This window comes from Salvia miltiorrhiza, chromosome 4 (genome assembly GCF_028751815.1).
Source record: "Salvia miltiorrhiza cultivar Shanhuang (shh) chromosome 4, IMPLAD_Smil_shh, whole genome shotgun sequence".
NCBI lineage: Eukaryota > Viridiplantae > Streptophyta > Magnoliopsida > Lamiales > Lamiaceae > Salvia > Salvia miltiorrhiza.
Genome location: NC_080390.1, coordinates 33,721,194 through 33,746,897, shown reverse-complemented (window position 1 = coordinate 33,746,897; position 25,704 = coordinate 33,721,194). Strand labels below are relative to the sequence as shown.

Genomic DNA, 25,704 nt, shown 5'->3' with positions numbered 1-25,704 from the left:
GCCAATTGAAGATGGTGGAGTTGGCGAATTGGACAACCCACGTTTAATTAATCTCATTAGGTGCGAGTGGGCCGAAGCTTGAAGATTTTATTTATTTTGTTATAAGCCCAATAGTTTTGAGCCTTTGTTATTTCGAAATTTGGGCTTAGTTAGTTGATTAGTTAAATTAGGATTTTCTTTAAGTTGTTTCCTTATTAGATTAGGTTTAGTATTTGCTTGTATAAAGGCCTTGTGTTGGACAAATTTGGGCAGCCAATTATATACGAATTTTGTGAGTTTAATTTATCTCTTGAGAGTTCTTGAATTCATCTTGATTTTTTCAAGACGGGTTCAATTTATCGGCGTAACGGCGAGTCAACCAACCCTCGTCGGGTGTCATTCATTGTCCCCGAGTTGCTGCGTCAACATCATGTTGGGGTATAGGGATTAGTTTGCCTATATCATTCTGTGAGTTAGATTCAGAGGTTTTGGGATAATCCATTCATCGTTCACTTTAAGTCTTCCGTTGGCGTGTTCGTTTGAACGATCTGGCAAGGATCGTATCAGTTCAACAAAAAAAATTCGTTGAACATGACGTGAATAAATGGTGACCGTTAGATTAGATAAGATCAACGACTGAGATTTGGTCTCTATTCTTTGAATATTTAGTGTTCTCCATTGAACTCTTATATATATATATATATATATATATATATATATATAGGGGCGCGCTCCAGTGAGACCCCATAATTTTCGTGAAACACTAGGACAATGAATAAGACATACAATACTAATGAACAAAACGTATATCTAATGAACAAGATGTATATACTGATGAAAAATAAATTTTAAAAAATTCGTAATGAATAAGACATATATACTGATGAAAAATGCAGCATATGCCGATGAATAACAAAATTTAAAATATTCTGCTCCCTCCAGGATTCGAACCCTGTGAAAAAAAATCACCCTCCAGATACAATATCAGCCATAGGATTGATAAAATAAACGCACCAGATCGTGCCCTAGATCTCACTAAAATTAGGGGGTCTCATTGGAGCGGCCCCCTATATATATATATATATATATATATATATATATAGGGAAGAGTTCTATGAAGACCATCAAATAACCAAAGAACGAAGACCAAATCTGGACCCTTGATATATGTCGATCTGATGGTTCAAAATTTCGCTGATTAAGATATCATGAACTACGAACGTTGTATGAACGGAGGCTAGCATAGTAATTTTGGCTGAAGAGAATCCCTTACTACCTAAATTAGATTCAATCAAATCCCACATTTATGGGAAATACAGTTATGTCGTGGGTTTCTTATGGAAAATCAAGGTTATTTTTATTATTCATATTTCAGCAAATTCTTACGAACTGGTATACATGTTTCATATATATGAAAATTATCTGTTTATTTGTTAATTTCATGAACATAAAAAGCATGCGTAGGCTGAACTTATTTCAATATTGAAACGTTCACACCATGTTCATTAGATTCGTATGCAACGTTCATTGAAACATTGAACATGTTCAATATACATGTTCAATACACCAAACTATGTTCGTCAGATTCATAAGCAACGTTCAATATACTACACCATGTTCAATATACTACACCATGTTCACTTATTCATAAGCTACGTTCATTGAAACAATGAACATGTTCAATATACATGTTCAAAATACTACACCATGTTCGTCAGATTCATAAACAATGAACATGTTCAACATACGGTCAGAGGGAAAGCGACGCAGCGGTCAGAGGTAGAAGCGACTCCTCTTAGACCGTCCGCTGCTGGAGCAGAGAGTGAAGGATGAGGGAAGGCGGCGGCGGTGGCGCTCCTTCCTTGGTCGTTCGTTGCCGGAAACGCGAGAGACGGATAAGGGGGAGGCGAGCGGTGGCGGCGACGTTCCCCAATTGGCCGTCTTCCGTCGGTTACGCGAGAGAGGGACGACGCCGGAGGTGGTTCTCGGCGATGATTTCGCCGGGAAAAGGGGGTGGCGTGGCTGGCTTGCTGAGAGAGAGAGAGAGAGAGAGAGAGAGAGGGGCAAGAAAAATAGAGAGAGCCGATGAGAGAAGATAGAGAGTGAGGAGATCAGATAAAGAAAAAAAGAGAAATTTATGGGATTTGTTCAACATACCAAATTCAATGAATTCAATGGAGACTGATTTGTCCTTCTGCGATTAAAATAATGAAAGTAAACAATATTTTTATTACATTAAAATTTATATCATGAAATTATATGGACCCTTGATTGAGATTAGATGGATGGTCTTGATTTGGTCTTTATTCTTTACTAAGGGAGTGGTCTCCATTGAATGCGACCATATATATATATATATATATATATATATATATATATATATATATATAGTGGTGGGCTAGAATAAAAACACTCTTAAGTGTATAAAATATAAATGATTTTCAGCCCTTAGATCATCAAGATCTACGGTTGATTCGTAACCCTATTGGATGAATTCGTGGTCCTGAGTTCGAATCCCAAAGGTAACAAAAATTTATTTTTCGCAATTCGTAACTCTGTTGGATAAATTCATACGTGCTCTACATAAAATTCGTACATTAAGAAACGTTTATATTTTATACACTTAAGAGTGTTTTTATTCTAGCCCACCCCTTATATAGTGGAGGGCTAGAATAAAAACACTCTTAAGTGTATAAAATATAAACGTTGTTTAATGTACGAATTTTATGTAGAACACGTATGAATTTATCCAACAGAGTTACGAATTGCGAAAAATAAATTTTTGTTACCTTTGGGATTCGAACTCAGGACCACGAATTCATTCAACAGGGTTACGAATCAACCGTAGTCTTGATGATCGAAAGGCTGAAAATCATTTATATTTTATACACTTAAGAGTGTTTTTATTCTAGCCCTCCCCTATATATATATATATATATATATATATATATATATATATATATATATATATATATATATATATAGGGAGAGGTTCAAATAAGAACCACTAATAAAATAAGAATGGAGAACCATTTTAAGCCATTCGATCATCAAGATCTACGGTGGATGCATCATCTTGGTGGATTGATGCAGGTGCTGGGTTCGAATCCTGAAGGGAGCAAAAAAATTATTTTTTTCGGATGCATTAAATTTAATAGCGGATGCATTAATTTGTATAGCAGATGCAGTAATTTTATTGGTTCTTATGTTCTCACGATAATTGTGGTTCTCACTATAACCGCACCATATATATATATATATATATATATATATATATATATATATATATATGTGGCGGTTATTCAATAAACCACCCTTATTTTAAGAATTACGAACCAGCAAAAGATGAATTTTATGTATAACACGCATGAATAAACTGTATAAAGGCATGAATTGCGAAAAATAATTTTTTGCTACCTTTGAGATTCGAACTCAGGACCATGAATTTATCCAACAAGGTGATGAATCAACCGTAGATCTTGATGATCTAAGGGCTGAAAATGGTTCCTAATTTATATTTTAAGAAACGTTCTTATTTTAGCCTTCCCCTATATATATATATATATATATATATATATATATGCATCAAATCTACATTATTTAGAGAGAACTACATTATTTGTGAGAACGTGAGAACCATCAAATCTAATGCATCCACTGTAAAAATTAATGCATTCGCTGTTAAAATTAATGCACTAAAAAAAATTGCTCCCTTTATGATTCGAACCCAGGATCTGCATTCATCCAACAAGATGATGCATCCACCGTAGATATTGATGATCGAATGACTGAAAATGGTTCTCCGTTCTTCTTTTATTTAGTTGTTCTTTCTTGAACCTCTCCCTAGGACTATTCAGAAAACTCCTCTTAGACTATAAATTAGGAACTAATCCTGATTATATAATTCAATGATTGAACGACTGTGGTTAAAACTTGATGTTAAGTTACATTCGTAAGACACAAACTGATAGTTCATACACAATAATTGAAAAATGGTATAATAGGTAGTTGACTTTTAATCCTCTCTTACTTATTTACGTTGTTCTGAAATTGTCGGTATTAAATATGGAAGTGAAGATTTGATTAGTTCACTTGAATATCTCAACAATCTTTTGTGTGTATTCAAACATATTGTGTATGAAATTCAATTTGATTTGATCTCTCTGGAATTCAGACGGATAATTACAGCGTGAATTGACTGTGTCGTGCACATGAATATGATGCAATCGTGTGTGAATCATTCGGTGTCTGCGCATGAATTTAATTATAGAAAAAGCTCCATGTATAATTTTCATAGCTCGACATGAATACAATGCAATCGTGTGTGAATTATTCGGTGTCTGCGCATGAACTTTATTATAGTATTAAAATGAATACGTGAATCATTCGGTGTCTGCGCATGAATCAAATCTGTAACTTAAATTGTATCCTACGAGTCCCACAAATTAAGGAAAGGATAATTACTGAAACAATGAAATTACCTTTCTAACCTAATGTGAAATCAGCGTGTAATTCATCAACTAAATATGGCCAATATCTAACCGTCCAATCTTGAAGATCTAATGGTTTATATTGGTTTTTAATTTATATCCTAAAATTAGTTCTTATTTTAGCCTAACCCTATATATATATAAGTAGAACCCCTTCCAGAAATAGTAAATTATGTTTTTATGCCAAAATCACCTTACTATTTTTGGAAATAATTATTAGTTTTTAAATCCATTTGTTTGTTCATTCTGTCTACTCTATATCATACAAGTATCTTTTTGTTATAATTTTTTCTACTCATATAATTTATCACATTTTCATGATTTGTAGAATTTTTATTTTAAAATGAGATTGTAGCCTAACTTTACCCTATATGGTCATATTAAATATGTAATAACATATTTTTGTCTAAAATGATCATGAAATGTTCAGTATATGTATATAAAATATTGTTAAATTAATATAAATAAAATTATCAAAATATTAATATAGATAAGATTTATGATCATTTATGGACTTTTAACATATGTATTTATTTATCTTTCTTTCATGAATATTTAATCAACAAGCATGGAAGAAATTTTGAACATTTAAGATTAATCAAGCCACTATAATCTATATAATATATATAGTAATGACTACGTATTGTTGTAATTAATAACTTTTATTTTTAATTATTTTTCATATATAGTTTCTAAAAATGATATGTATAAATAGAATATCATACTTATGTATTGATTATTTTGAATCAACAATTAATAATTAATGTTACAATGACATAACTCATGAGAACAAATTAATTTAATAGCTTAATAGAATGTTATTCTAATTAATATAATGTTGAATTTTTAATTTTAATAAAATGTTTAATTTTAAAATACAAGAGTAAAAATGGGAATAAATGAAAATGAAGATTATAACGCCAATCCACTGGAGAGGGGTGTCGCTATGGTGGGGACCACCAATTAGCGTCACCCCTTAGCGTCATGCACTGGAGACGCTCTTATAGAGTAGTACTTCTCAATCAAGATAAGTGATTTATTACATTTGTTACCAACTTTATAATTTTTCAGTAGAAAATACGAACTATCAAAGTAGAGAGATGAGTAGGATTAAAAAATTTAGAATAAAATCAAATTCGTTATTACAATTTGAACTTATGAAGACGATCAATTTTTTTTCTCACATACATTAACATGAAGTTTCTATTTATAAAAAGGAAAAAAAAAAGCAAGAATGTGAAAATGTCAATTCAAAATAATTTCACTTTTTAAAAAAATCTTTTGCTTTCTTCAAAAAATCATATACTTTTATATTATCTTATATCATTTTCTTCATTCACTTTCTTCTACTAAATAATTCACTTTAGTTTAAAATTTATCTAAAAAAATTCATAAATTCACACTGAAAAGAGTATAAATTTGAGTATGCTCAAAACAATCATCCAACTTCTTCTCATCTCTATTGTCATCATCCGAGTGGATAAAATATATTCTATCCATCTCAATTAAATAGACTTATTTTTCTTTTTTAGATGTACTAAAATAAAGGCCGATTTTCATAAAAAGTAATGCATTTTTAAATCATTTATGAATATATCTCTATTTAATTTTTCGATTAACTCTTGCATTAATGTATCGTCAAATAATAAATATGGGCATATTAGGAAGTTACACGTATAATTTTATTTTCCAGTGATTTTCTTAATCCTTTTGTAAATTTCAATCAGCCTATATAATTGGGACAAATGAAGTATTTTGAAAAAGAGAGTTATATAATATGCATTAAAAAATAAAAGTTCTAGATTTTTTTTTTTGATAATATGCATAAAAAAAAGTTTTAGAAAATCTTTCTTGCTTACTAGAAACCTAAATATATATATATATATATATATATATATATATATATATATATGTGTGTGTGTGTGTGTGTGATTATTTTTTATGGATATTTTAACTAGCTAATAATGATCGTTGATAAAAATATGTTGTTAATTGAGATATTAGTCATTGATTTGACTCGCATACAACTATAAAAGATCATCTTTATTTGAACCCTTGTAGTATTAGTGAGATCTATTTTATACAAGTAAAAACATTTATGAATTTTATCTTTTTAGTTATGAAAATGTTACTAATTTTATTATGGTTGTATAATATAAAAAGACATTGAACTTCAAAAAATAAAAATTAAACAATGTCACAAGACATCGACCCTCCATAGATTTCTTGAAAACCTCAAATAACCATTCAAATGATCCAGTTTGCTCGTTTGAGATGAAAGAACAATCGAACATAACATTTTTCAATGATTATTTTTCCAACAAAAAGTGCACATATCGAGTTATACTTATCCGTCCTATATGTTGTGTCAAAGACAACAACATCCACATGTATCATGTAATCCCCCTTTCATCATCGAGTCTCTCCAAAACACATTACACAATCTGACTGCTTCATCTAGTTTCACACGAACACACTAAAGTTTTATACAGTATCTCTGCAGTTGTAGTATATTTCGTTGATGATCTTCTAATATCAAACCCAACTTCAATAGCATGAGATTTATATCATTCATATATGTGTTCAAAATTTTCTTCCTTCAATACAATTAGATAATCATAAGAACATATGCTCTCACCTATCATCTTCCACTATAAGTCAATAACAAAGAAAAAGAATGCCAAAACTTGCACTTCAAAATCATTCTCCTTAAATCAAGAAGAGTTAGATGTCAGCATTATCTAAACTTTTTTCACTACTCCACTAATCTTCACTTCTTCTTTTTCCAAATCTTCTTCACAAGAAAGCTAGTAATGCGGTTGAGAAGCCCCTTTTTATGCTATTTATACTTCTTTTCAGACTTGTCTTTACTAGGAGCTCTTGGCTTGCTTGAAACCCGACTTAGAGCTCTTGGCTTGCTCGGAACTGGGATGGAACGAGAGGCGAAGGCCGACTCAAGATGGCCTCGGATCCGTTTCAAATTGCTCTTAAACTTGGAGGAAATACGAAGTGCATGACACGAAGATGATGCTGATGTCATCCCCAACTGGTCAACCGACACCAGGCCTTGATGGTAACCATCTATGGCTGCAATCAACGGGGCTACACGTTGCCTAAAATGCTCGACCACAAACTCCCCAAAGTTCTGCGATGGATGGTTAATAACCTTCTTCATATTCTTGCAAGAGAGAATGAAAGCATCCTCATTGTAATGATTGGAACTCTTGATCCACGTAGAGAGCTTGTTGTCCTTCCATAGCTTGTAAATGGGCTCATTGAAGAAAGGACTCGAGTTCAACACAAGGCTTTGGATTGACATAAGAAGCTGAAGAATGTTGGATCCATTAGTCCACTTCTCTGCTTTAGTGCCACTCCATATGTTGATCCAGCTTAGGCAAACCACCCCATTTGCATAGAGGTTGGGATTGAGACAGTTGTCGTGTGAGTGGTAGTGGACTTGTGGTGGAAGGTTGGGGTAATTTGGTGGCAGGTATATGTCTAAGAAGAAGAGGCCGTTGTGGCAACACCACCTAGACAACGAGGGCCTCATGGTCTATTTTCAATGGTAGCTTCATAATCAACAGAGCTTTTGCCCATATCGTCACAACGAGGGCTTCGTGGACTATTACCAATGGTACCATTTTTAATTCAAATTCAAGTTTTGAATTAAAGGTTTTGGGAAGAGCACACATTTTTGCAGATTTTGGGAAGACCGCATAGTCGGTTCCACGGTTCCCTCGAAAAAGGCAACGATTCCACAATTCTTGATTCGAATCGTCGGTTTCGATTCTGATGCGGTTCCAGGTGCAGTTCTACACGATTTCACAGTTTCCCGATTTGGTTATAGTTTCAAATCTGGAACCGTCGGTTCCCTAGCTTTAGAACTGGAGCCGAACCAAAATCAGGGTTTCGATTCCGATTTCGGTTCCAAAACTATCCGAAACAGTCCGGTTTCCCAATTCGGTTGGCAATTCCGGTTTTTTTGGGTATGCGCCTCTTATTGAAATTATGTTTTCTTTTTTGAAAATTTATTGAAATTATGTTTCGGGGCGAATATTAATTTTCATTAACTGAAAGTACATTTCCCACCGTTTAGCTGAGATTGGCTTCTCAAAAAAATTGGAATGAGAAGATAATATTTAGAAAGAGAAACAGAAGGATAGAAGAGAGAAAGAAATGGTGGCGATATCACTGTACAAAGGCAACCTCCACAAACTGACCGACGCGCCCCATCGATGGCCGCGCCCCACCCCCAAAATTTCACTCAAAGAATTCAAAATCCTCCTCCGCCGCCGCGCCAGAGCCCTTTCCCGCCTCCGAACCTCCGACTCCGATTTGGCAACCACTTCCAACCCTAATCCTTCTCCTGCCCCCGTCTCCGACCCGAATTCCAACCCCAGCTGTGGCAATTTTGATCCGAGCTCCGCGCGCAATGCAATTGGCGGTGGTAATCATGTCGATATTCTCTGCTCGACTTCTGGGTTGGTGGTAAAGGGAGATTTGAAGAAAAAAGAAGGGGAGAAGGAGGAGGTCGGAAAGGAGGCGGATGAGATTTCGATAGAGGGGGAAGGGTCTTTGCGGAAATTGGTAGACAAGGATAACGCTTTGGCGGTGGAGGGGGAGAAGGAGGATGCGGAGAATGTCAAGAACGACGGTAGAGCAGAGGTTCCGGTGAATAAGGCAGTCGAGGTATTTTGCTGTCTGTATGTTTCTGACTTATTTTTCAATGGGGACGATTGTTCCGTGCTTATATTGTAGGATTTGGTTGTCTATTATGGCTTTGTTAACGATTTTTTGCGTGTGTGTGATGTGTAAAGATTGCAGCTAAAAAAAGAAGAAGATTGCAGCCGTTGCCACGTTTAATGGATTTTATGTTCATATAATCATGTTTTCATCCTACTTTTTATATGCTAAAAGATTACAAAGCAATGAAATATGTAGAACTGGTGTATATAGGGCATTCCTCTATAAGCTGGATAATTAAGAAAACATGCTTCTCTATTTGGATATTGGTCTTCAATATGATACATGAAGAAGAATTATTTATGATTTCAATTGATTTTCTTTTTCCACCTGCTGTTTGTCCCGATTTGTGAAGATTGTATTACGAGTGCAATTAGAACAAATTTAACGTGATGCTTTAACCATGATGGCCGGCAGAATGTAAAGCTTGTATATGAGATTTTCCATTTTCGTTCAATTATCATCAAATTTGCTTATGAGAAATTAAATGATTTGTTGGGTTTGCATATACTATCATTTTTTCATTGTCTGTATAATTGTGTATTACCGCACTTTGTTGTAGTAATCTATGAAGCTAGGTCATAGGTATCCTCGCGCCTCGCTCTAAGGGTTGTCAAAAGGTAGCTCTGCAGAGTTTAGAAGTTAAGTTTCTGTTGGTGCAAGAATGAATACATGATGAGATGAACTTTGTCGACGTATTGAGACCTTATATGTCTGTGTCTTACCGCATTATCTTCTAAGCTTTACTGTACTGAAGATGCCATTTTGGCCTGTGAAATTAGTAAAAGTCCTTATGCCTGCTGCTCTTTTCTTGCTTCCTGATAAAAATTTGTTTCTTTCCAGTCACCATATCGAGCATAATTGCTTCTGGATCCATGCAATTATTCAAGCCCCGTTATCAGTAACATTGATCTTAATCATCTTGGCGTTTGGACACTGCTAACATGAATCATAAACAAAATACTGGCTCTTATTTTTTCTTCTCATGTTGCATATTCTTATTCACTTCTTTCTTTTTACATTATAGATAATCAACATGGAAAATGCTACAAGTGATACGGATAAAAGAAGCAAGGAGGTTAAGGAGAAGTTGGAAGTTTTAAATGAGAAAAAGCATAGTTTAGTACAAGTACTTAAACAGGTAACATGTGTTCTGGATTTTGGTGTTATTGGTGAATCTTGCTGTAAGGTTGTAATCATGTGGTTTATTTTTGCTGACAGATTCTGAGCGCAGAAGAGCACTTAAAGAGACCAAATTGTGTGCAAGGAATGCCAAGCCGTCCTCCTCTTCCACTACAAGTGGATAACACAACTGATTCAGGTTCAATGGTTAGGGTAAATACCCCTAGAACAGGAAAAGACGGAAATCCTTGTGGTGATATGGAGGGAGTAGAAGCTGATGATGTTTCAAACCATAATACACATTCTCGCCATTTAGTCCGTACAAGTAGTACTTCACCATCTTCTGACTCCCAACAGCGGAAGCAAGTCTCAAATTCGGTATGTATTCGAATAATTTCATTTGATTACTCTTCTTCTCTTCAGCCCTCAACCTCAAGGTTTGCCGATCTAGAAAGAGCCGTATAATTCCAATCTACGAACTGCTGTCTAATGTGATTACGAAATCTTCCAGTTAACTTTTGAAACTTGGCTATGGCACTTACTTTGTCCAAAACTTTATGGCCGTGGATCTAACCCTCGTACTTTCCCAAAAGTTATGACCCCAGAGCTTTAGTCATGAAATGCATTAACTTGTGTGGATGGTGGCAGGTACCCCACTCTTATAGGACTACACTAGTAGTTGCAGGTAGTCCTTCGCGGTTCGCACCTGCTGCGCAAGGACCCCCATCAGTTTCTGTTTCAGGAGCAAGTTATATAACCTCCTCTCCTTCTCCTGCAGCGTCTGGCGGCACTTCAGTTTTTAGAGATGGCAGGCTCCCTAGTCCGTGGAACTAAAAGTGTAGCAGCTCACGTATTGCATATCACTTCTAAGTTGGCTGGTATTATGTAAAAGCTCTTAATACATAATTAAATAGAAAGCAGAAAACTCCAATATGAAGCATAATCTGTCCTTGCATGACTTTCCTGTACAATTAGGAGGATTGGAATGGGTTTATCATGTGAAATCAAACCCAATCTTGGAAAATTTTCCCGTGCGTCAATCATTTATATGTTGCACTGTACATCAACTGAGTTGGCATCATATATACCACCTTCCCGTAGTTTGTATATAACCCTTTTGCTGATGTCATTTTAAGATCTTTGGCACTGAGATTACAAGAGTACCTAGTTTGTGATCTGGATTGATAGCGAGAATGTAAAATCCTTAGTAAGAAGTTGTTTTTTTTGAGGGGGAGAATAGAGAAGAACATCGTTGTGCTGTTCGATTTGGATTTTTCTTGTATCTTGGTTTTAGGCTGTTACTGTACCTGATGGGCGATTACATTTGAATTGATTACATTCTTCTGGATTGGGATGCTATTGTAATTTGCAGATGTGTTTCATTTAGATCATTATTTTCGAAATTAATCATGTTTAAATGTCCTTATTTTGGAACAAACCTCAGAAGCCTATTTAGGAATTGTAATCTCATATCATCATATTGTAGGGACACAGAGCCTTTAAGTTTTGCCAAAAACTGTGCAAATTACATACTTCAGCTCATTGGTGGTAGTAGATTCCACTCTGTGTGTGTGTGTGTTTCTGTCAAATTTATTCCCTCTCATTTGTTTAATGCTATGACTGATGGTCTCTTTCTTATCTGTCTCTTTGTTTCTTAATATAAAATACTTATTTTTTAAGAATGATTCTCTTTGTGTTTCCTGCACCAGCGAAATGATGATCTATTGCCATCCTTATTTTTTTGTTAATGCTGAAAAATAAAATAGGATTTCATTATTTTAAGGTTATTAATGATGATATCTTTAATTTCATATTGTAATATTATTATAGAAATCAAAATTTATCATAAATGAAAGCACTCGATTATATGTATTCACTTGTAAAATGTTCTACCTATCAAAATAATTATTGCTCTATTCATAAAATTTAAGGATATACTCCCTCCGTCCCTGAAATGGCTTCCTGTTTGGGGACGGCACGGGTTTTAATAAAAAGTTGTAAAGTGTATTGATAGTGGAGAAAAAGTGATATAATTATTATTGGAAGTTGTGAAAAGTGTTATAATTAGTATTGGGAGTGGTGAAAAGTGAAAAATAAGAATAAATAAAGTATTGTTAGTGGTGGGGTAGGTTTTCAAAAGTGGAAAGAAAGAAAGAGGAAGTTATTTGGGGGACGTCCCAAAATGGAAAAAGAGGAAGTTATTTTAGGGACGGAGGGAGTATATATTTATTGGTTTGGCTCGAGGGACCATGCTCTGAGTGAATAATGTTGAGACAGAAAGTCGATGATGGACAGTTCCGTGTTGCTGTGAATAAACCAAAGAGTGGTCCTTATTAATGAAATAAATACTAGTATTGATCTATGTAGCTTTTTACAAAATAATAGTATGCATTATCTTTTTCGTTCTATCAATTCATAATTTATTTGTTATAATTAGTCCCACTTTACGTGATTCTTCAACTTTATAGGTACGGCATTCGTCCTGCAATTATTATAGACTCCATTATTTCGTAAAATCAGTTCAACCCATCCCCCTTCCTTTTTACAATTAAAAAAAATATTTAGTGACGGTGTTACGTTAAGGACAAAAAAAATTAATCCAAATGCAAGGGAGAGTTGTTTATCTTAATATTTATTTGTAGATTTTACACATATTATGACTTTATATGTGTATGATGTGGAGGCTACATATGCTTCACTCTGACTTCATTTTGTTTCCTTTCACTTCTTTCAATTAATCAACTCGTATTTTTAGCGTAAGTTCCGGAATTGAAATGAGGTTACGTGTGACATCCGCATCATCATGTACTTATGAAACATCCCACTTTGGATGCTGAAGCTTGAGACTTATTTTTACGTCTAAATACATAAATTTACGTTGTGGAATGGACACTAATTTGCAATAAATTATTCAAAATTTCTAGTATCTGGACTGTATTCCACTTGACGCGAAATCATAATGATACGAGGGTGCCGTCCGACCCGATTCAAAACTCTACACGACCTTTTTTTGTAAAGTGTCTCGTCCCCTTACAAATATATCTCAATTATACAAATATCTTAATGGGTTAATTGCACGTAAATACACAAAGTTTGTCGAAAATTCATATTTAACGCGAATTTTGAAACTTACATTTTAATACACGAATTTAATAAGTTGTTCAATTTTGACACAATTTTGAATTCCGGCGACCGGGATATTGACGTGGCAGCCGGAATCGCCACGTCACACACACACACACTCCACCCTCTCTCTCTCACACCCCACTCTCTCTCTCTCTCTCCACACGTCAGCTTCCCCCCACCCCCCCGCGGTCGGACCCTCCCCTCCCCCAGAACCGCGTCGCACCGCCGCCGTCGAGCCCCCAGCCGCAAACCCTCCCTCCCGCCGTCACCGGCTGCATCCGCTGGCGGTCACCTCCTCCACCACCGTCGACCTTTGAACCGCTGCCACCCGTTTCACACCGCCACATTAATCTCAGATCTGGGGGCTAAGAAACGTCCGCCTCCTTCTTCGGCCACCACTACCGCCTCTGAAAAAGCATTGAAGCCGACAACACCTTAAGTCGTCTCCTCTCTCTCTCTCGTCCCGTCGTGCCACGCGAGAGCGGCCCGAGAATCGTAGGGATAGAGCCGTCGTCTCTTCCCTTATTTTGCAAGGCTATGTCGCCTTTTAAGAAAGATCCGCCGGTCTGGAGAACAAGGCAGCGGGAACCACGGCAAATGAACCCGCCACCTCGCGCCGCCGCCAGCCAATCCACCAGATCTCGCCGCCTGGGGTTCCCGGGAGGGTGGGTTTGCGGCTGGGGGAGGGGGAGGGTCCGACGGGTGGGGGGAAGCTGACGTGTGGAGAGAGAGAGAGAGAGTGGGGTGTGAGAGAGAGGGTGGAATGTGTGTGTGTGTGTGACGTGGCGATGAGGTGGCGATTCCGGCTGCCACGTCAATATCCCGATCGCCGGAATTCAAAATTGTGTCAAAATTGAACAACTTATTAAATTCGTGTATTAAAATGTAAGTTTCAAAATTCGCGTTAAATATGGATTTTCGGCAAACTTTGTGTATTTAGGTGCAATTAACCCTATCTTAATTATAAGTGTTTTATTTCTTTTTTAGCAATATATTCTCTATTTATACCTAATATTTAAATAATTTACATCAATCAACTTTATTTACTTTCTACATATTTCTTAATCTCCGTGTCCAAAAGTAAATGGACATTTATAATGGGACGGAGAGAGTATTTTATATGAATTTTCATTTTATTTATCAACACTATTACTTTTATTAAGAATAATAATTATTTTATAATTGTCGCTTTTAATAATAAAAATTACGTATTACTTTCATTTAAATTGTTACTTTATGCAGAACAATTTTGTTATTTCATCTGTCTCCTATATTTATGCATTTTTTTGTGCGTTCCTAGATTTATATATACTCTATTGTTAGACACCATCCAACACATAATTTTCACAATTTTACTCTTGTACTATACTTATTAATCCACAATCTATTTAACGATATCTTTAATGTGAGACTCTTTCTCCATTATTAATATTCTAAACAATTTTTCATTAAAATTCATATTGGAAAAACCTATGCATATTTATGGAGGACGAAGAGGTGAATTTTTATTCATAAAAACTGTCACTTTTATTCATAATACTAGTGCTGTCTAAATGGTTGTTGGGTATTGGTTAACCTGATAACCGAACCGAAACGATTCGGGTTTGGTTATCCATCAATTTTTCAGTTAGCGAGTCGGTATTCGGTTAATATATTTGTAAAAACTTTGGTGTTATATATATATATATATATATATATATATATATATATATATTAGGGGTGGGCTACCATGAAAATACTTTTAAGTGTATAAAATAGGAACAAATCATGTCCATTAGATCATAGTGAATTAATGGCCCAAATCAAATTATATGGAGATCCGAAATTCGTAACTATTTCCCTTGCAATTCATACGTTTTTCTTATTACGAATTGAAAGCACTTTGTTACGAATTATATTCTATGCACGAATCTAAAGTTCTTTTGTTACGAATTATGTTCTGATTAGATAAATTTCAAGCCACAAGATCTAATGGACATGATTTGTTCATATTTTATACACTTTAAAGTTTTCTTATTTTAGCTCACCCCTATATATTGTACATAATTATTTAATTAAAGTAAGATTATGTTGTATAAAAAGAACAAGTGAGACTCTTGATGTAGTGGATAAGTTGTGTTGTGAATAAGCTAAGGACCGGGAATTGATTCTCAGAAGCAACAACATTTTTTTTTGGTGTTTGGTTATCAAATAACAGCCATTTCGGTTCACTAAAGAGTATTAAAATTGGGCGAATTTTAGGTTTGGGTAACCGAAAAGCTCGATTCGAGTACTCGAACCCGAACGGTTCAGCAGGTTTCATAACACAATTGTCACTTTTATTCACAAGAATCAACAATTATCGTTTCTATAACTTTTACTTTTTAAGCATAAGAAACTTTATTTTTTATTTGAAATACACTTATTTTTATTTAAAAATTTCCCAATTTTATTTATAACAACTATGACTTTTATATAACAGGTTATGAGACATGATTTAGATCGAATTTCAGATCTAATCTATGACCGAGTTTGAGTTGCGCATGGTGAGATTGCGTGTAGACGAGCTTTTGTGTAATGTTGTTTATCACAATTACAAAATAAACACTTAATTAGTTATTGTCATACTAATTTAACAATAATTAGGAGGTGCATTTTAATTTATTTTTATTTTAAAATTGGGAGGTGGATTGATTTGGGAATTCCCATCATCTAAGAGCATCTTCATCCAAGAGCCCTCTACAGTGGGGGTTCTTATATCGGGCTCTCTAAATTTAATTTATATTTTATCTTCAATTTAAATATATTTGTAGATTAAAATAAATATTAAATTTTATAAACAAATTTTTTATTAAATTTAAATTCAACCATTACAATAACTAAAAGGATTACAATAATTAAAATAAAATAAAAGTACAATAAACAAAAAATTATCGATTCCATCCTCGCCGTTTGCAAATTTCCGCAACCAAATTGTTGTGCATAGTGAATTCTCTTAGGCCTATTTTTAACTTGTTCAAGTGTCTGGCTGAAATTTTCGATGGAAATTGCGACTCTATCCATGACCTTGACATATTCGCCCTTTCCCCTTTTGCCGACGACTCAATTTGTTTGACTTTATTTGTTCAAGACTTGAGGGTGAAGGTGTTTGATTCTTGAAAAACGGCGAAAAGTAGTTGGGAGAAGAATTTGGGATCCCCAGCAATGGCGCTTGGTTGCTTCACTAATTATTTCATTTACGATTCACTTCTTGAAGATGAAAAAAAGATGTAGAATTTATAAAAAATATGAAGAAGAAAAAGAATAGATGAAGAGATATATGAGTGAATTGTAATGTAAAATGAATGAGAATGAAAAGGTATTTATTGAAAAAAATAGAAAATAAAGAAAAAAATTGAAGAAGACCGTTTAACAGCAACAAATCTTTTATTAAAAAAATGAAAAATAGAAATTGCATTTTCAGATTTTTTTTTTCTCTTTTTTTCTTCCACGCTCGACTTGCACAGTTCCGGTTCTGGTTGACGACACCCGTCCAACGAGCCGCAGTGTGAATGGTTTTAGCGTTACTAGGTACAACCTGTAACATGTGGATAGTTAGTCAAATTTCAAACTGCATCTACTAATTTCGTTGACCAAACAGTTCTTTGCAACGGACATCTTGTCATTATCATTACAAATGTTCATACTTTTTAATCAAATCTTGGCATTATGCTAAATAGAATAGTTTGAAATTTCTCGAATTTCTTTCTATACTTAAAATAAAAAAGGATTGCCCAAAAGGCCCACAACATGCAAATCAGTCGGGGGAGCGGCCTGATTTGTTAAAAATGGATTAATTGTGACTCTGTATTATATATGTAAAATAAATTTCGAGAATTCGGATCGTGTCATGTCATCAAAACCTAACTAGATTTTATTAGCTTCAAGAGCACCCACAATGGGTGACTCGATCGGCGCCACTCGAGTCACCCACTGGTCGAGTCCCCATTATAGCAAGGGGAGACTCGAGGGAGACCCAATTTATTAGGTGAGGCAAGATGGGCGAAATGTATGGCGTGTGTGTGACACATGCCTAATTAAAAAAAAATTAATTTTTTTATTTTAAAAACAGAGCCGTTGCCGACTTATTTTTTTTTTTAAAAAAATCAGTCATTCGACCGTTGTCTTCCATTTTTCTCTTTTTTTCCCCTCTCTCTTTTCTTTATATACTCATTCCTTCTTCTTCCTCAAACACCACAATCATCTTCTTCTATCTTCTTCCTCATTCTCTCTCAAATTCTCTCAACAAAAATGGATCCATACAATCCAAACTATTACGACCCAAATTAGGTTCCCGACCTCTCCGGCGATTATCATCCCAATTTTTTGAGTTTCAACTTGGAGGAAGAACCTCGTCAAAACAGCGAGGAGGAGGAGGCACCGCCCGCCCATAGTGTGTCGAAGCCCAATAAATGAGAGCGGCGGAAGGCGATGGCCTTCAAAGAGAAGACGCTGGCTCTTATGCCGGAGGAAGGAAGGACCCCCCCGTCACACCTACACCCCCGAGGAAACGGACCTTATTGTCCGAATTTGGACGGAGGAGACCAACGATGCCGTCCGGAGTGTCGACAAAAAGGGGAGGCCTATTGGCAACAGATTCTTGATCGGGTGAACCCCCTCATCGGCGCCAACCTCAAAAACCGTCAAATAAAGGGACACTTTGCCTGAGTGAGTGCGGATGTGAAGTTATGAGAGAATATCTGGGTGGAGACGTGCGCCAAGTGGCCTTCCGGCCATTCTGACGACATGCTTCAATAGAAGGCCCAAACTATCTTCGCCGCTAGGAGCACTATCGGCCCCTTCACCTACTGGAATGCATGGAAGATGCTCCGAGTCAACCGGATGTTCAAGTCTATGTACTTTGAGGGAGACGTACATGCCTCCAAGAGGACGAAGACGTCGGAGAGACTTCACCACCTCGGCGTCAGGCGAGAAAATCACGTCTTCCCGACCGATTGGAAACAATGCGGAGAAGGCGGCGGCGAGGGCGGCTAAGGGGAAGGGGAAGTCGTGGGCATCACAAGCCTCGGAGGCTCTACCCGAGGCCAAGGAGATGTTTGAGAAGTCCGACAACAAGATCATCCAAATCATGGAGATGTACGACAAAAAGAATGCCCTCAAGAGAGAGATCCATGACGATCGGGTCATGTTCATGAAGACTTCCGACATGACTTCGGAGCAGCTCGAATGGCACAAACAATGGGCGGCGGAGATCCTAGCTCGGCGAAGGGGCGGTGGAGACTAGATAGATTTTTTTATGTAATTTTTAATGTGTTAATGGGCAAAAATGCCCTATCCCTTATGTGTTTTTTGAAAAATGCCCTCTCTTATCATAGAAAGCATTCTATGCCCTAAATATGTGAAGTGCCTAATTTACCCTTTGATGTTGATGGGTTTGCTTGGTTTTTTGTGAAAGTCTTACACATTTGACCGATTTGACAGCCATCGGTCATAAAAGTCAACGATTTGACAGCTATCGGTCAAGAGTATATGTGTCCGGCCGGTGGCTAGATCATGTGTCCGGCCGGGCGGACACATGTTTTCACCGGCCGGACACTTGATTTTATCGGTCGGACACATGTCTGACCGATAAAATCATGTGTCCAACCGGCTAGATCATGTGTCCGGCCGGCCGGACACATGATCTAGCCGGTCGGACACATGATTTTATCGGTCAGACATGTGTCCGACCGATAAAATCAAGTGTCCGGCCGGTGAATACATGTGTCCGCCCGGCCGGACACATGATCTAGCCACCGGCCGGACACATATACTCTTGACCGATAGCTGTCAAATCGTTGACTTTTATGACCGATGGCTGTCAAATCGGTCAAATGTGTAAGACTTTCACAAAAAACCAAGCAAACCCATCAAATCAAGGGGTACTTAAAGAATAGGGCATGGAATGCTTTGTATAATAAGAGAGGACATTTTTACAAAAAAAGATAAGGAAGTGGGCATTTTAAATTTTCACTCATTTTTAATTATGTCTTTAGGTTTTTTAAGTAATTTTAAATTATGTCTTTAGTTTTTTTTTTAAAATGTAATTTTTAGGTTTTTAAAATTAATGCAATTTATTTTTTAAGTAAATTGTGTTATTTAAAATTGTGCAATTAAATTTAAATGAAAATACAAAAATCTCAAAACTAAAAAGATCGAGTAAGCTATCAAGTCATTACACTGTGGCCTCTTTACTCATTGTGGTCCCTCTTCTATCAAGCAGCTATCAAGTCACCCCCCACTATGGATGCTCTAAGTGCACGTTTCTTCATATTTTGTTTTGGACAAATAGCGTCAAAATCCCTATAGTTTTGCCAGGTTTGCATTTTTCCCATGACCTAAAAATTTCTCGTTAAAATACATGATCGTCGCTCCGATTCTCATTTGTCTCTTAGTGACGTTTTCTGGCCATTAATTAGATGACATGTCACTAACGTGGCACACTTATACTGAGTAGATTAATTAGAAGCTAAACGACGTCGTTTTGCGTCTAACCTAATAGCGTCAAAATCCTTAAAGTTTGGCGCGATTCTCGTTTTTATTTGACCTTAAAATCTCGTGGGAAGGAACTACGGAGCAACACCAACATATTCTCCGACGCCGGACCGGACGTCCGTTGGGTTGGAAACGAGAACGGATCCGCCGGAAACTCTGCAACAATTTAGAGCAGCGATCAACACTATCTTATACGTCTTCCATACTGTATAAAAATTATAGTATAGAGAGAGAGATGGAGAGAGAAAAAGACTAGTGATAGGTCCATTGTCCTTAACACGAATTGAAAACCACAATTCCATGGCCATGGCCACATACTACTCGAGCGTTGGGGTGACAGTTTCAGCGCGATGATGATGAGGAAGACATGACAATTTTTCGTCTTCAATGGCTAACATTTGTTTGGAATTTTTTTGGTGAAGGGCCCTAATTTTGGTGAAGAACTCCAAAATTTAGTTTGATTTCATTTAATCCCCAAATAAAATATAAAATGACGATATTTTATATTATGAATTAAACATTGTCGTTCATTTCGCTGAAAAATTAAGCCTACGTGGATTTCCGATTGCCATGTCAGCATAAGTTTGAGGGAAGATTAATTTTATGGAAAAATTAATAATCAGGATTAAGTTCATGGATTTTAACAAGAAATTTTTAGGTCATCGGAAAAATGTGAAACGGGCGAAACTACAGGGATTTTGATGCTATTTGCCCTTTTGTTTTTTTTTTAATATATATACTCCGTATGAAAAATGTTAACGGTATTTGTACAATTTTATACTCCATTCATCTCACAAAAATATGAACTTTTTGCCATTTTGGACCGTCTCATAAAAATATTGACATTTTTATTTTTGCACATTACTCGATCACAATCCTTTTGCTTTTTATCTCTACTTTCATAAAGTGAGACCCTTTTTTTCCACTTACAATACAATTTTATCTAATATTTTTTAAAATTCGTGCCACTTATAAGTAGTCATATTTTTGTGAAATGAAGAGAGTATAATTTTTCACCGTCTTTAGGTAATTATAACATTTGAAGATGAATTTTATCGTTGAATAAATGTGTTATACTAGAATTTTATGGTAAAAAATTGTTCTGACTTTCTACTTTGTCCTTGTTATCAATGCAACTATTTTTGCTTTTTTTTTTATATGTATAACTAGGAATGGTATATAAAATTCGATAACTAAAGACACTTATATGAGAATGGAGGAGGGCCGGGAGTATATTTTAAATTATCGTACTTCGCCAAAATTTTATTATTGCAATCAAGATCGTTAATCGTTATACCACCTGAATTGATGTCAACATGGCATGTCGTATCTGTCATCTAGTTTATACATTAAGACTAGGGGTGTGTAGCGGATCTAGGGCTGTAAACGAGCCGAGTCGAATACTAACAGGCTCGAGCTCGGCTCGTTTAAATATTCGGGTGTTCGAGCTCGGCTCGAGCTCGATTCGAGCTTTTATCTTGATGATCCAGCTCGGCTCGTCATCCACTTACTAAGCTCGGGCTCGGTTTGATTTCGGCTTGGGTGATGCTCGATAATATCGAATTCGAGCTTGAGCTCGAGCTCGGCTCGTTAGATGTTCGTATATATGGTGTTCATAGGGGTGTGCAGCGGGTCGGACCCGGACCGACCCGGACCGACCCGCCGGGTTTGAAGACCCGATTTTTTTTAAAAAACGGACCGACCCGGACCGAAAGTTTCTAGCGGGCCGACCCGGGACCGGACCGAACCCGAGCAACGGGTCCGGTTCGGTCCGGGTCAGACCCGCTAAAAACCTTTTTTTTTTTTTTTCATATTTTTCACCTATTTTTACTACTGTACAGAGCAGAGCCTTCTTTATTGTATTGTGCGATTATATCTTTTCGAGAGAAAATGAAAAAAAGAAAATTGCAGATTGCATGTATATGCAGTTGGGAGTCCTTTCTTGACTTCTCTGCCCTAGTTCTTGACAGGAAAGTATCAGAAGCAGTTGGTGAAAGTTAATGGGACCTGCATCCGAGGTCCTACGGTAATGGTAAATTACTTGTTTTAGGAGAATAGTATGATCCTATGGAAATTAGTTTTTATCTCTATTATGCAGCAATCTTATCTCTAGGATTCATATTCTATTTATTATGCATTTAAAACATGACAGCAGAGGCAGCAGCAAATTGTAAGTGTAACTGCATATTCAATTATTAAGTAGCAAAAGTTATTCTTATTGATAGTGCTATTGGAGTAAAAAGCTATGATGGGTCAGGTGTGCGGCGCACTGCAGAGAGGCGAGAGCAGCAGAATTGAGTTTTAGGGTTAGAAAGTATAAGTTAGATTAATATTATAAATATTAATTATTAAATATAAATATTAAATATTAAATTTAAAATGGCACGGGTCGGTTCCGGGTTCGCCGGGTTTCGACCGGGTTCGACCCGGACCGACCCGGAAAAGTTTCGGTCCACAAAATAGGACCCAACCCGGACCAAACACCTATAGCGGGCCGGTTCGGTCCGGACCGAACCCGTCGGTCCGGGCGGGTTCGGCGGGTCCGGGTTGGGTTTGCACGTGTTCAAGCTCGAATTTGTTATAAATTTAAGAAAATCTTCTTAATTAATATGTTACACGAGTTCGAGTTCGAGTTTGACTCGTTTAAGGCTCGTGTACTAACTCGATTGAAGGCTCGACTGAAGGTTCGTGAACATGCTCGCAAACATGTTCGCGAACAATCGAATTCGAACATGTTCGCGAGCTCAACGAGCCGAGCACTATCAGGCTCGAGCTCGGCTCGATAAAAATTTCGAGCTCGAAATTAGGCTCGAGCTCGGCTCGTTTATTATCGAATCGAGCTCCGAACGAGCTTTTTTCGAGCCGAATCTCAAATAAATTGCGAGTAGCTCTGTTCATTTACAGCCCTAAGCGGATCGGACTCGGACCGAAACATCGGGTTTGTTGGACCGAAAATTTTGAGAGGACGGACCGACCCGGACCGAAAAATGTGTGCGGGCCGACCCCGACCCGCCGAGGCCGGATTTTTTTTTCCCGTTTCGCACTTAATTTTCATACATAAAACATAATAAATACGATACCAACACATATCAATATCATAGTTCCACCTTCACAATCCACAACTCAATCTTTAGGGTTAGAAATATGAATTTTAAATTTTATTAATACTATTTCAAATATTAAATATATATAAAAAATAATTAATTTATAAATATATGGGTCGGTCCGGTCCGAACATAGATTTTGGGTCGGTCCGGTCTGGACAGAATCCGTTTGTTTAGACGGGTTCGGGTTGGGTCTACACACCCCTAATTAAGACTCATATAATTTTGTCAATGATATTCATACTATGAGAAAGTATTTCGATAGTTTTTATGCGGTTATATCAGCCTCAATTTAAAGATAAACCTATTTTAATCGTAAAATCTTAATCAAAATCAATTAAAGATATAATATTATAAAAATGAAATGTTTATAATGTGCAAAATTAAAATATGACCATTTGTGTGCTATTATTTGTATTTTATATATCGTAGAATGAGAAGATATAAATGAGCTCACCGACGTCTAAAACATGGAAGAACTCGCCCCTTTAGTCTTTTTACGAAAGAAAATGTTCGAATCCAATGTAGTTACCATTTTTAGATTCATAAAAATCCTGTCATATTCTTGAGATTCCAACAATATGTTTATTAACTCCTCCAAATTCAAGAAACAAAGAGTGCATTAATTCCAGGAACACTAATGAAGAGAATTTTGAAGCATTTAAAAGAAAGAGGAATAAATGAATGGGTTTGTTTAGTTAGGTATGGTTACAAATTTTCCTTCCGTCCCACTATCCTTATTTCACCTGCTATTTTAAATTATTTTATTATTATTATTATCTTATTTTTATAAAATAGTAATAATTATTTTTTCAAAAAAATGGATCCTATTATTTTTAATTAATCTATACCTTAGCTTTAATTTTCATTATCCAAAATTTTTGAAACAATAATAATGCGAAGGAGGGAATATAAGTAAACAAATGAGAAATACCGTGTGTTTGAAAATTCCTAAAATACTGTGGTTTATATTTATTTATGGGGTTATTGCCCCTAAATACATGAACTATGACTAAATTCTAGTTTATAACACCACCTTTAGATTTTGCCTCATAATACATCACCTTTCATTTCTTTCTAAAATCTCCCATGGCCAAAGTATGGATATTCAAAAAATTACCCCATTATAAAATTTATTGCACTTTGACCCCTAAAACTTTTGTTTTTGACTAAAAGACAATTTATACCCAAAACATGTATAAGATTTGGCTTAAAAAGTATATCGGCTGGAAACTTTCCTCGTGCCCGATAGATTACTTTGTGATCTGGGTCTGGACTGTGAGACAACGCCACGTACTATTAAGCAAAAAACAGTTTAAAAAGATCCTTGTCGAAAATGGTATCAGAGCGGGTTTTTATAGAGGAATTATGTTATATTTAATTTATTTTGGAATTAACCCATGTGGGAGGAGACTCCATTAAAAGTTTATGGATCCGGACGAGTGTCCGAGATGTGTACACTACAGGAATTCTCTCCAAAATTTGGAGATAGAAACCAGTCGTCTATTAGGCGATCTCAAATGGAACAATCGAGTCCTCGTTACCAACTTACGACGAGGAGGAGATATCGAGCTGATTCGCGATGTTATCGCGAGTATCCAATTCTATCATGAGAATCTCATGAGAATGGCCTCAGCCAGGACGACGATCGAGAGAAACATGGACGAGGCCCATCAGTCACACGATTGATGGAACAAAAAGACAAGGCGGGAGTAGCTTATCCGAGCTACCACAAGATCGAGCCAGACTCTTCCGACAACGTCAACTTGCGGGAGATTCAGAAAATGGTAGAATATTACGGCAATAAGCTGTATGAACTACCGATGGAGATGAGCAGAATATCACTCAAACAAGAGGAAATTCTAACCCTCTTGCGTGATATCCAAAGAAAGGTGGAGGAGATCGAAAGGCGAAAACCATGTTCCGGAAGAATTCGGAATCAATGGTCCAAAGACCCAACGAATCCACTCCTATTTGATGCAGTACCTAAGGAGTTGCAGCCGAAGGACATAATCCGAATCATGAAAGGCAAATATCATGAATAGCCTTGACAGAATCGGATTAGAAGATCTACAAGAGTTAGCAGAATCTTTTGCTAACCTCAATATGGTTGATCTAAAGATGAACCAAGGAGATGAGGATCCCAAAACCGAGCCTCAAGAAGGAGAATCGTCGGAAAAAAGGACAGCCCAAGACGATGCAAGCCAGTTCCAACGAACTCGACGACGGAGGCCTCAGATGCAGAATACTCCTGTTGGAAAGGTCACACTGGAACCAGTCCATCCATATGGATTGATCCTCAACCTCGACGAAGCCAGTTTCAAAGAATGGGAGGGTCTCATCGACGAATGGGCTTCATCATTAAAAGTCGTGATTGCCACAATAGATTACGACAAAAAAAAATTTGCCAGAGTCTTCGAAGCCAGTTTGGCAGGGATGGCAAAACAATACTGGGACAAAATTGAGGTTCCAGCAAGGGAAGAAATGTTTAGTAGCCCGTCAATGTATGACATCATTAAGGAGACTACTAAGCAGATTAAAATCCATTTCTTGGGAATGGGTTTTTTCGAAGGATCCGCAGAGGAAAAGCGCAAGAAATATCAACAGGCACTCTACAATTTAAGATT

At 36.5% G+C, this 25,704-nt stretch overlaps 2 protein-coding genes across 2 annotated transcripts; one reads left to right on the top strand and one right to left on the bottom strand.

Moving 5' to 3' along the window:
* Window positions 1-7,308: 7,308 nt before the first annotated feature.
* LOC131023331 (probable ubiquitin-conjugating enzyme E2 24) lies at window positions 7,309-8,019 on the bottom strand. Its single transcript, XM_057952875.1, has one exon. It carries the CDS (start codon window positions 8,017-8,019, stop codon window positions 7,309-7,311), a length of 711 nt encoding a protein of 236 aa, XP_057808858.1.
* A 412-nt stretch (window positions 8,020-8,431) lies between these two features.
* On the top strand, window positions 8,432-11,693 carry LOC131021255 (uncharacterized). The gene is made up of 4 exons (XM_057950366.1): window positions 8,432-9,158; window positions 10,240-10,353; window positions 10,434-10,712; window positions 10,983-11,693. The coding sequence occupies exons 1-4, from the start codon at window positions 8,646-8,648 to the stop codon at window positions 11,166-11,168; spliced, it is 1,092 nt and encodes a 363-aa protein (XP_057806349.1). The 5' UTR covers window positions 8,432-8,645; the 3' UTR covers window positions 11,169-11,693.
* Window positions 11,694-25,704: the final 14,011 nt, after the last annotated feature.